General features: G+C 37.7%; 1 protein-coding gene across 3 annotated transcripts in view; it reads right to left on the bottom strand.

Annotated features, from left to right (window-relative positions):
• CEPT1 (choline/ethanolamine phosphotransferase 1) overlaps nucleotides 1-13380 on the bottom strand; it is a 36965-nt gene that overhangs the window by 23006 nt on the left and 579 nt on the right. For all 3 annotated transcript variants that reach the window (XM_019837604.2, XM_006934996.5, XM_003990453.6), the window contains exons 2-3: nucleotides 6602-7011; nucleotides 1502-1649 (exon numbers count right to left, since the gene is read on the bottom strand). In XM_019837604.2, coding sequence (XP_019693163.1) covers nucleotides 1502-1649; nucleotides 6602-6940 — 487 coding nt within the window. In that variant the 5' untranslated portion in view covers nucleotides 6941-7011. The remainder of the gene's footprint in view (nucleotides 1-1501; nucleotides 1650-6601; nucleotides 7012-13380) is intronic.

Raw genomic sequence — 13380 nt, 5'->3', positions numbered from 1 at the left:
TTCACAAAAGGACTGATTGTTTTTTACATCCATAGCTATCTTTTCATACGTAGCAGATATAATTATGGGTGACTTATACAGAAAAACATGTCCTATAAAAGTTTGGAACTCAAAGTACACCACAAAAAAGATTACCACTTAAAAGAAAAGATAGGGGGGTGCCTGGGTGGCTCAATTGGTTGAGTGTCCTACTCTCATTTTCGGCTCAGGTCATGATCTCTCAGTTACGAGATTGAGCCCCACATGGGGCTTCATGCTGAGTGTAGAGCCTGCTTGTGATTCTCTTTCCTTCTCTCTCTGCCCCTTCCCCTGTGGTACACACGCACGCAAGCTCTCCCTCAAAATAAATAAATAAACAGGTAAAAAAAATAGGATACACTTGATTAAATTAGGTGCCCGTTAAGCCTTTGTATTCAGTAGAAGTCTTGAGTGTTTCTTGAGTCCTTTGAATTATGAGTGCTTAGCTATTCATTCTCCTCTACTTAGGAAACTGTTGTCAGGACACCCTGAAACAATGACTTTCACAGGAACCTACATCTGCATATCTGAGTTCAGGAGGTAAAGCTACCATGGGTTTTTGTTTCTTTAAAAAATATTTTAAATGCTATGCCAAATGACAAGAAACCAACAGAAAAAACTAAGTAAAAATACGTGTTGTGAGGGCAGAGGGCATGGGGTGTTCCTACCAGGAAGGCTAGTTAGAAACTGTCATTTAGTTTCTAAATCTCTTTTTTCCCTCCAAATACTAAAATAGTATTCTTAAAACAGTACAAGATGTATTGCTTATAACCTAATATATAACTCATCTATTGCCAGCACTTTAGTAAATATTTTTCTTTCCAGTCTTTAAAAAAAAATTTTTTTTAAATATTTGAGAGAGAGCAAGTCTATTATGAGTGAGGGAGGAACAGACGGGGGGGGGGGGGGGCAGAGAGAGAGAGAGAGAGAGAGAATCCCAAGTGCTGACAGAGTGGAGCCTGATACCGGGCTCGATCCCATGAACCACACGGTCATGATCTGAGCCGAAATCAAGAGTCAGATGCTTAACCGACTGAGCCACCCAGGCACCACTCTTTCCAATCTTTTTATCCAAGCCCATTCATTGCCAGTTATACTGCAAGTCTACAACATAATTTTAAATGTCTACAGAATATCCACATAAATATAAAGACCACAGATGTCCTGGTCTCCCACTATTGTACTCTTGTCTACAATTTATGAGATTTTTGATGATAATTATGCCCTAAGATTTTAAATATCACAGGTGCCAAAAGAATAATATTTAGGCTAAAAGTAATTTAAGTAGAAATTTAATTTCTAAATCTCCCAATACAGCCAACAATGAACAAATATTAATCATATTTATAGTCTTTTGAAAACATTAAAATTTGATATAAATCACTTATTCTGATACCATAACACCATAAACCTTTTATTCTAACATTGTTTATCATATTAATTTTATCACTATTAATCATTAACACTAAAAAATCAACAATACCTGTTGATAGTGAATCACAACCATGATCAAAAAGTTCTCCCAAAGGAGAACTACTATTGGTTCTTCTTGCCTGTTTCCCATCTATAGCGTCCAAAGACTGGTAAATGAAAAGGCCACATGCACACGCAATATATGCCCACAGAGGTGCCTGTGAAACAAAAGACACAAGAATTACTAAGACATATTCGTTACTGTGTTTCACTGATAACGGTTTACTTGCAGATAGTTTGTCTTCATTCTCCAGAGAAGTACAACTAGTTGGAAGCTAAGAGAGAGAATGCAAGGGTTACATAATGAAAAACTTTCTGAAACAATCAGAATTGTAAAAGAATCACATTCTTTGCTTTGGAGGGCTGCTCACGGCAGATGCTGGATAACTGCTTTGTAAGGTTATCTAAGAGATTACGCTAGGTAACGTCCATAAGATTCCTCCTAACATTTAGTTAGAATAACTATGCTGAGTCAATTAATGAATAATCTAGTACAGTTTCTCCCAAATTGGATTTCGAGGATGTTTATAGGTATTGCATGAAGAAAATGAATTCCATGCTTAACACATGTGGGAAACACTGGGTTAAACAATGTTAAACATTTCTGTACTGCAGGACTCCTTCCAGCCCTTAATGTTGCTAATGCACACTGTGAATATCCCAGAAGGGAGACACAACATACTGCCATTTTCTAAACTCATTTGAGCACGTAACCTATTTTTCAACACACCTCATCAGTGTTCAATGGAACAACAGTAGGGAAATGATGATCTAGCACACGGAGTGCTTAGAACAGTATTTTTCAAATATTTATGGTCACATTTTCAAGGAATAATTTCTCTTTTCCCAGGCAGAAACTGAACCACTAATCCTGAATTGAAATGCTATGTGTTAAAAAAGGAGAGCTTCTATGCGGCGTGTTCTCTTTAAGAAAGTAGAAGAGTGTTTTATATCACTTTTCACTATTTTCCCATGCCATGAAAAAATTTCTATGATCACAAGGTACTTTCTCAGATATTGGCTACCAAGTTAAACTGAGTATTAAGTGCTCAGAGCAGCAAATTAAAACTATGCAGAGCTGCAAATAATATTCATATTCTTCACTGCAAAGAGGCTGCTCTCAGACTTCTATTTAGTTACCAATATTAAAGGCAAGGATCTTTTCTTAAACATTTTCTTAGAGTCTCATATTTTAGAACACTGAAGCTATCAAAAGGACTAGAGTGTAAGCCTCCCCTAGGACAGAGTTACAAACCCTGAAAGCAATCACTGTGGTTACATAACCATACTTGATGCGCAAGTTCACTGAGATTGGTTAACCTCGTGTGACTAAGAAGCCCCACCTTCTAGACTTTGAAGCTACTGCTTTTTGCCCCTACAGGAATCCAGTAACTCTAGAGCTGCGCTGTCCTACATAGTAGCCATTAGCCATGTGTGGCTATTTTAGTTTAGATTCATTACAATTAAATAAAACTAAAAACTCAGTTCCTCAGCTACACTAGGCACATTTTAAGTGCTCAACAGCCAGACGTGGCTATGGTTACCATCCTGGACCACACATTTAGTAAGTCAGATCAAAAGAATTTCATTTAGCAATATAAAACAAAAACAAATGAACATTAAAACTAAAAACTCTTATGGTCATATTTCAAAAAGTTTTAATTAAACCTGATAGAGCTCTTACTGGTGACAACATACAGCTCAGTTCGTTCTAGTTTTCCTGTGTATGAAATAGCTAATACCAATTTCCTTGATCTGTCTTAGGCTGCAAGGGTAACTCAAGCATATGTAACATATATCAAGCTGCAAGATAAATGCCAAATTAACTTATGATAGTAAAATCAAAGCTACTAGCTAAGGAGATTTAAGTACATAGTATCAGAAATAAATCACAAGTATATTTTGGTATACATATAAAAAGGGATGGGGCATCTGGGGGTCTCAGTTGGTTAAACATCTGGCTCTTGATTTCGGCTCGGGTCATGGTCTTGGGGTTGCTGGGTTTGAGTGCGGTGTCGGACTCCACACTGACAGCTTGGAGCCTGCTTGGGATTCTCTCTCTTTCTCTCTCTCTGCTTCTTGTGTGCACGCATTTGCAAGCTCTCTAAATAAATAGATGAGCTTTTTTCTTTTTTTTTTTTTTTAAAGGGTTAAGCCTATAGTTCTACCTTAGTAATTTGAAAAATAAGGACTGATTTTCCTTTCCCATCTACTGGAAAGTTTTTTTTCTAACAAAAAGGCAAACTCTGCTGAAACCATTACAATAGTGACATTCTTTTCTATTAGAAAGACTAGTATCTGAAACTCTAATGTATTAAAAGAAATCAGTAACATAAATATATGGAAAGTTCACAATATCTGGAGACATGAAATTTAATGCTCACCCACTGGAATAAGGCCCAAAGGAATCAGAATCATAATGAATGAGAATGTCCCTGGGTAATAAGTTTATGGAACTCTCTGACTCCAAAACAGTGATAAAGAAAAAAATACCCATGCTTTCATATGTAAGTATTTTATTAGAAGAAATGAGGAATGGGAGGGAAATTGTGGGGAAGAACATATTACATACTTAATCTTTTTGACCAATGAAATAATAATTACTTATGGAGCATTATATGTTATGTACTATAAATGGATAATCTTACCTCTTTCAGTACCACAAAATAAAATTTCAAAGAATAAACTGTGACTTAGAGAATTTATGTAATTTACTGAAGATCACAGAGATAATAAGAGCATATCATGGAAGACAGCCATGACCTATTTTAATGCACTGTGATCTAAAGCTTAACAAGGATTTCTACTGTGCAGCTATAAATGTATCCATGCCTAGCCTTTGTGGGACAGTACCTTCCCTTGCAGAGCACCAAACAAATAGCAGCTCAGTCATGTTCTACCTTCATTCCTCCTAGTAGCCATTCTGAAAAGTTCTATTTGATTCAACTAGTTCTCATTCTGGAAGTTTCCTCAAAGATTTAAACTAATTCTAAGATTATTCCAATAATTCCAAATCACTTAAGCACAGAGGCTGAGGAAAAGTATTATAGGGAACATGGTACCTGGTACACTCTGGGGTGTTCAATAAATATTAGTAGCTGAGCTCTACCTTTAAACTTGCTCTCATTCCCTGACCCCTATTGTGGAACGGGCTTAGGATTGTTGGAGGGCTTCCATTAGAATTAACACACACCCCTGTTGTTCTGCTGTAACTCTAAGGATGTGTGAGACCTGAACCAAGTTCCTCTGGAAGTGGCTATCAGGTCCTCAAATAAGTCACAGGTAAAATAGTTCAAAGGACATGTGATAAAGAATCCCAGGACACATTTAAACAATCATACTGGTTTTTAAGTCTCCTGATTGATATGAAGCAAGATAGTTAAGGAAATGATAGAAAATCAGAAATATATTCATACAATCTGTTTGGAACTGTATTTGTACAGGAGAAGAGGAATTAAAATAAAAGTATTCAAGGGTGATTAAGAAATGAACTGGAAGAAGGAAAAAAATGTGTTTTGTAAGTAACTGTGACATTCAGTAGCCATTTACTTTAAGAGAGGTATGTAGGGGCACCTGGGTGGCTCAGTCGGTTAAGCATCTAACTTTGGCTCAGGTCATGATCTCACAGTTCATGAGTTTGAGCCCTGTGTTGGGCTCTGTGCTGACAGCTCAGAGCCTGGAGCTTGCTTCGGATTCTGGTTCTCCCTCTCTCTCTGCCCCTCCCCTGCTCACACTCTGTCTCTCTCTCTCTCTGAAAAATAGGTAAATATTAAAAAAAGAGAGAGAGAGAGAAACAAATGAATTGATAAAAAAAGAAAGGGACAAGGGGTTGGATGGTGATAATTTTATCACAAAGAACGAATAATCTGAAAAGACTACTTAAAAATGATTACTTCAAGCTTAAAAGAAGAGAAGGAATCCTTGTGACCACTATGATTTCATATGGTTCAGAGTCACGTTTGACACCTTTCGTTGAGAATCACCTTGTATCTTCTTGGTGTGACTGATCATTCGGAGGGGCACAACAAATGTTGTGCCATCTACCTAACTACTTTAGTTCCCTTTTTATCAAGGAAGTTTCAAAACCAAAGAGATAAACATCAATTTACCTATTCTGATGAAGAGCTCTAGTTTCAGTTTTGGTTTTAAGTAACGGGTACAGAGGGTAAAAAGCGGGACCAGCGGTAGAGAGACTTGTACCGAAGGGCCCAAGCAGACAGTCCTTGTCAGCAATAACTGCTTCTCTTCTTCAAGGCAGCCAGTGCAGGCTACAGAACAGAACTTTTTTCGCCTTGTTAGAATAATAGAGATATATCTGAGGTCTATCTGTCACATGTATTTATGGGAAGAGAAAAGGGATATTCAAACAATTCTCACTGGAATGGGGACGAAACCACTTTTTAATTTTTTTTAATGTTTATTTATTTTTGAGAGAGAGAGAAAGAGAGAAAGAGAGAGAGAGAGAGAGAGAGAGAGAGAGAGAGAAACAGAGTTGTGAGTGGAGGAGGGGCAGAGAGAGAGAGAGAGAGGGAGACACAGAATCCAAAGCAGGTTCCAGGCTTTGAGCTGTCAGCATAGAGCCCGATGCAGGGCTCAAACTCATGAACCTCGAGATTGTGACCCGAGCCGAAGTCGGACGCTTAACAGACTGAGCCCCCGGGCGCCCCGAGAGGAAACCACTTTTGATAAGACTGATTTACAGCTGTGCCATCTCACTACCAGAGCCTTTTTTCTCTGATCATTTTCAACTTTGCTAGGATTTCACTCAGCAATTAAAAAATTAAAAAGAAAAAAAATCCAGCCATTAAAAAAACTTTTTTGTATTGAGATTTACTGATTTTAAAAGGATTACCTTACATGTTAATCTCTGATGACATTAATATACCTACCAGAATCAGACTCCACCCTTTGCTTCTGGTTTTCATAAGCGGAGTATACAAAATAGACTGTAGTTATAAGATTTATTAATAGTATGTGTGATACAATCTTTTAGAACAGTTGATAAATAATTGTCAAATCATCTTATCTTTAGCAAAAATGACCTAAAATCCCAATTACATTGTTTTGGGTATATAACAAATGCTCAAATCTGTTAAGAAATTCACCTTACCTGCTCTGTGGCTGTGGGACAGTAGAAGACTAATAAAACAGTTGTACAGATGTTTATTGACAATCCGATGATGGTGATGAGATTTGGGGCAATCCAGGAGGGAACTCTTCCAACTAGCCATTCCCAATAGCCCTGCATCAAGGGCTCAAGCAGGGACCGTCCAGCACTCTGATATCTGTGTTCCTCTAGCCGCTTTAGTTGATGTCTTGACAATGGTGGCGTAGGTAACTGAAACAATTTATTTAATACACACCCTGGAGTACTCATATGCCCGAAGCCCATAGGGGACTCCGGGTGAGAATCTCCACATCGTTTCCTTGTTGACCGATGCCCACTCATGGATCTTGGCTGCCTTTTATTTGAAGAGAATAATTTCTTTTGTTTCACAGCTTTTTGTGGCTGGTCTTTACCTGAAAAAAAGAGAAAAAGATGTATCTATCAGCCACTATTTATGTCAATGTCAGTAAAGTTTAAACTGGTAACAGACTAATGCATATCAAACAGGGATCAGAACATGAGGGACCTGTTTTTAGTTCTAATTCTTACTAAATGTGTGAGCCAAAAGAAGTCATATAACTTCACTCTCAGGTGAAAAATATTAAGGGAATTAATAGTAACATAGTTCCCGAAACCTTATAGTTTGTCTGACTGAATTCAAAGCTCTCACTTTTTTTTTTTTCTATATCACTCTGATTTCAGTAATATAATGGAATAAACCTTAGAAATGATCTAGTCATTTCACATGTATGGACACTTAGGTCCAAAGGCATACCCAAAGATAACTAGCAAATTAGTAATAATATCAGAGGAATGACTTGAATAAAATGGGTTTTAAATCAGATTATTTATTTAATGCTAATAGCTAACATTGAGCACTTGCTGTGTACTAATGCTTCAAGCACGTTTCACATATTAACTCATTTAATCCTCACAATAACTCTAGGTCAGGATTATTAATTATCCCCATTTTTACAGAAAATGAAACTAAGGCACAGGGGCTAATTAACTTGTCCAAGCTCATAGAGCTGGTAAGTGGGGTTCACACAAACACAGGGTTTCTGTCTAAACTAAACTGAAAGATAAAAAAAACTTATTAGTGGAATGGGATATTGAGAGTATTTTAGGCAGGGGTGAAGAGCAGTAACAAACCTAACTTTAAGAGGACAGAATACACGTATTAGCAGAGTGACCTGATGAACTGAGGTAGTTAAGAAAAAAAGTATAAGTGTGTTAAGTGATGACTGTTCATAAAGGACCTTAAATTTAATCCCAAAAGTACTTGTACTTGACTTAGAAAAGATTAAAGATAACATAATTATTGTAAATCACTAAGCAACATAAGAAAATAATGACAAGAGTATATTCAAGACTAAAGGGGAGTCATGTATATATGTGTGTATATGTGTATGTATGGGTATATACGTACATATATGCATATATATATATATATATATGTATATTTATCAGAACACAAAGTGAGAACACTCAAAAGTTAGTATGGTGACCTCAAACATTTGACGAGGGTAGTAAAAATGGAAGTGTGAAAGTCAAATCTGTATGTAACTTCTATTTAGAAGGAAGAATCGGGGGCGCCTGGGTGGCGCAGTCGGTTAAGCGTCCGACTTCAGCCAGGTCGTGATCTCGCGGTCCGTGAGTTCGAGCCCCGCGTCAGGCTCTGGGCTGATGGCTCGGAGCCTGGAGCCTGTTTCCGATTCTGTGTCTCCCTCTCGCTCTGCCCCTCCCCCGTTCATGCTCTGTCTCCCTCTGTCCCAAAAATAAATAAACGTTGAAAAAAAAATTAAAAAAAAAAAAAAAAAAAAGAAGGAAGAATCCTAGGAAGGCACTTAGGAATTAGATATGAAGGCTGGAGGAACAGAAGAAAACATGAATCAACAGTCAGATACTAGTGGTACTACTGTCAAAAAGGGAAGTGAGGAAAGTAAACCAGTTATTGTGGCTTGAAGGGTGATGGAAGGGGATTTAGGGATGGAGGTAAGAAATACACAGAAATAACTTTTAAGCAGACATGCTTCAGACAAGATCAAATACCTGGAGTTTGAGCAAGAGATGAAAATTTCAAGTTATCAACTTAAAAGTTAAAGTCTAGTTCTTTTAGAAAGTAGAAAATTTCTCGAATGGATTAAGTGTGAAGAAAAAAGGAAAAGAGTAAGGAACTTTGCAGGAAATTCATGGTTACAAAGCAGAAGAGAGGGAAGCCATAAGAGGATTAAGGGGGGAAAAAGAAAGGAACAATTTCAATAGAACTAAAAGGGTAGTGGCAATGAACCAAGAGAGGTATACTTCAATCTTCTGGTAGAAAGCTATCCAAAATGCAATATGAAATTCCCAGAAATGTTGCACTATGGGAATAAAGAATGTGATACAGGGACTAGGACATCTCAGCAATGGACCCGGTATTAAACATGTGCAAGACTTCTTCCTCCTATTCCCATACATATCAAATTCTAAAGTTTCAATGTCACTAATGATCTATAGTGACATCCAAAATCTCAATCATGTATCTCAATAACTGGTTCAGAAAAGTTACTGTAATCATCAACTACTTTAAATAAATTTTCAAAAATCTTAAAAAGAATCGCCAGTGCTAACTAAAGTGCTCTGAAGTATAAAAATACTGAAATAATTTTTTAAACTAAGGCAAACCAAAGATAATATCTTATTATTTCAAAGAATTCTTCCATACACCCAACTGTGTCACAAAGCAATTGATTAATGCCAAACAACTGGTTTGTAATCATTTTAGAGAAAGTGACAGGCCACCAAATACTTAGCCTTATAGTAGTCATATTTTCTGTGGTCAAATGATTCATCTTCACATTTGGAAGCTATAATAAATCAGTTCTTTTTTTTTTTTTAATTTTTTTTTTCAACATTTATTTTATTTTTGGGACAGAGAGAGACAGAGCGTGAACAGGGGAGGGGCAGAGAGAGAGGGAGACACAGAATCGGAAACAGGCTCCAGGCTCTGAGCCATCAGCCCAGAGCCCGACGCGGGGCTCGAACTCACGGACCGCGAGATCGTGACCTGGCTGAAGTCGGACGCTTAACCGACTGCGCCACCCAGGCGCCCCAATAAATCAGTTCTTATAGAATTCAACTTAAAATGGGAAGAAAAAGTCTAGTCAACTCAATTTACATTTTGTTATTGTGGTGTTCCATTTTCCTATTGTAAAAAAACACACACACACAAACCAAAACAAACAAACAAACAAAAAACAGGTGACATGCTAAAGACACTAAACAACTACAAGTAACTGATCCTAATGGTTTTAAATTTGAGCATTTGGCAGGATTATATGATACAGTGATACCTCCCTTCTGAGTGTTTTCCCTCTGTGACCTACATTTTTTTTTTTACCTTTTATTTCTCTCTTTAAAAAAACTACATTTTGACAAACCTTTCTAGATTTTTACATAGATCTAGCCTTTGCATAATTCATACAAGAAAAAAGGCCAAGGAGTTTTTAAACACTGCGATTTGGCAACATTGTCTCTCTGTGAAGCTATTAGCAACAAGATTGCAAATATAAATTCCGATACATGTAGCCCCTGACATACAGACACCTACTTTCACTACATTCAGGTAGACACAGAGGTTGTCGTAGCTGACACAAGCCCATCTCTACTCTCCCTTCATCCCATAACATCTGGGACCTAGACGCTACTGCAATTCAAACCATCTCAAGAAAAAAACAGGAGCTTTTGCATTTCAGCTCATGAAAAGCAAGCATATCTCAAGGGAGTGCAACAGGGTAGGTGACTGTAATAGGAAGATCGAACTTTATATGGAGAGAAAGGGAAATAGGATGTGGGATGGGAATACGGAAAGGAGAAACAAATACTACTAAATTATTCTAGCCACTTGAAATTTTTACATAGAGTCAGGCCTATGCCACACTAAAGGAACTAAAACAATTAATGTAAGGAGTTAAAATCACTGCTGGCTAGCCTACCAACCACCAGTCATAAGTTTTTATGAGAAAATGAACTCCAAGTTCCAAATGCATTCAGCCTATATTGGTGCAGTAAACAGGACAGACAATGGGAGTCCCGGTTCCCATGTCCAAATGGAAAATAACTAAAAACAGGTAAATGAGCAAACAGCATTACATACTATGATGAGGGCTATGAGGAAAAGAGTGTGCAGCCAGAAAATAGTTAGGGGTGCACATTTTAGATAAGGTAATTGAAATCTATGAAGAGGTAGCATTTGTATCAAATTCAGGGGAAGAAAAGGAGGTAGCCATTCCAAAAGCAGGAGAAAGAACTGTCCAAGGGAATAAGCCCTGAGTCAAGTCTTGTTCAGGTATCTTTGGGATCACTGCGACAGCAGTAAATCAGATGGAAGAGTGACATACAATAAAGTCTGAAAAGCCAGACAATGCAGAGGTTTGTAGGAAGGAACTGAGGAAGGCTTATAGGTAAGGAACTGAGAATTTATTCTGATGTTTTGAAAGGCCATCAACGAGCTTATAAATTTGTAATTTTGTAGCACAGCTTATTAACTGAGGATATGTTTCATAAATCATAATAGTAAAAGTGAATATTTTAAACTGAAAAACTTCCCATTATCTGGAATCTAGTTTACTATAAATATTGATCACAGGCCTACAGCTATTGTAACCTTTCTACTTGTAATCAGCAAATTCCCCTTCCTGGCTCCAGTGCAATATTCCTTTCATAGCACTTACCACATTTTGAATTTTTTTGTTTGTTGTACTGTTTTTGGTCTTTTCCCCACACTGGTCTATAAGCTCCACGAATGCAGAGACCACACCTGTTGCAACATTCTTTTCCAAGAATCTCATACCATACCTAATACTAAGTGGGTAATTAGGACTTATTTATGGAACAAGGAACAAAAATGATTTATGTAGTATTTAATGACCACCTAGTTATTCTTGACCCTGAGGAAACAGAAAAACTGAAGTGTGCCATCCATTCCCCCAAGAAGCTCAGGGCGTGTGTGTCTGTGTGTGTGTGTGCGTGTGTGTGTGTCTTATAAACAGCTAGGTTACAATGTGCTCTGAACAAACTGTTGTGGGAGTCCAGAGGAGGGGGCACATATGGTCTAACAAAAGATTTTCTCTGTGCAGACATGAATATTTATATGAAAAGCCCAATGAAGGTACAAAAATATAATCAGAGATGTTTAACGAATACCTTTACTAAAATTACACACATTTTGTGGACATACATCTATGGCATAGAACATCTGTGCTTATAGCAGCTGAGGATAATGGCATGCTGCCTACATTATTCCTGGGTTCAGCTTTGGGGAACATCTGACAAGCATCCCACTAAAAAAGGAATCTCCAACTGCTCTGCAGAGCATAAGGTAAGCTTACACAATATCCAACCTGAAGTGTGAAATTCCAGATTTCCCACCCCCCACATCTCAGGGTGCCAAGTTTTGAGCTGCACTGATTCAGCAGTATGTTTATAGTCTTTTCACAGAAATTGGTGACAACACAGCTCTTTCCGACCTTTATGGCACTACTAAAGGAAAACTGTAATGGCCAACACTATTTGGGCGGCAGAGCAAATCATAAAAGGTTAAAAAAAAATAAAAGGAAAACTAATAGGATCACAGGATTACATTCAGCATTATTTAACAAGTGATAACATAGAACAAGTTAGCAAAAACAAAAGCCTTTTCAGCAGACTTGGAAGCAAAAACAGTACTGTGTAACACAATTTAGATCTACTGTTTTGCTGAAGCGAAATCTTGCATTCCTTAAAAAAAGGAAATGACTTCCTCTAGAAAAAAAAAAGCAAAGCAAAAGCGTGGCATTTTATAGATTATTTTCATATTCCATCAAAAAAGACAGCACAGCATGACCCTCAAAAGAACATCACCAAGCACTTTTAGCCAGCTTAAAGAACATGTCTGTCTACTGCCTCCTAGAAAACAGACTATGCAATAAAATGTAATTTGGGTTATAACAAAGTTTAGAGCTACACATCTCAAACGAATAAATGTTGATAATGTAAATTTCAGGAGAGACTGGGCGTGGGTAAGAGAATAAATTTATGAAACCACAGTGGTAAATATTCAGTAATAATCTATCAACTGGACAAGAAATAAAGGTGCCTCTGTCGGAACAGGTTAATACAAAAGGCAGATTCATCGAACTTATTTCTCAATTGGAAGCATCGTAGGGACAAGTTGTACAAGGGGCTTTGGCTGGTTTTTCCCAGCACAGAATAAGCGGCAAAATAAATGCTTTTAGAACTTGGATAGCTGGAACTTTATGTGAACGCCAATGGTTCTAAAGTAGTAATGTTAAATGTCCTTACGACAGTCTAACTTGTGTTGTGAGTCAATTAAACACAAGCATTGAACACATTCCTACTAGCTCGAGAGTCGAAACGGAATCTTTACTCTCTGGCTACATACAAGACACTAAATTTGACTATCATAATATGGATTCATTAATGAACTAAGAGACTTCAAGAAAAATTACACATCCGATACCAAGGATGCAAAATAGCAAAACGACACAGAAACGCCAAGCACCGAATTGGAGAAAACAGGTTAAACGCGGCTAACTGTAATCCCATTCATCCCAGTGATCCTGGGAACACCGGCAAACACTACCAACCCTCCCGTCCTTCCTCCTTCCAAGAACGCTGCTGAAAGAAACCCTGGCTGGCGATCTCGGAGCTTGTCAATATACGCTGAAATTTCTAGAAAAGTTGCTGATGAAGAAGCGTGGCCCAGCCCGCATTCCAAAAAGAAGGCCACCCCGGCACCG

This window comes from Felis catus, chromosome C1, assembly GCF_018350175.1.
Source record: "Felis catus isolate Fca126 chromosome C1, F.catus_Fca126_mat1.0, whole genome shotgun sequence".
In the NCBI taxonomy this organism is placed as follows: Eukaryota; Metazoa; Chordata; class Mammalia; order Carnivora; family Felidae; genus Felis; species Felis catus.
The sequence above is the reverse complement of the archived record's forward strand: the minus strand, read 5'-3'. Positions and strand labels throughout refer to the sequence as shown.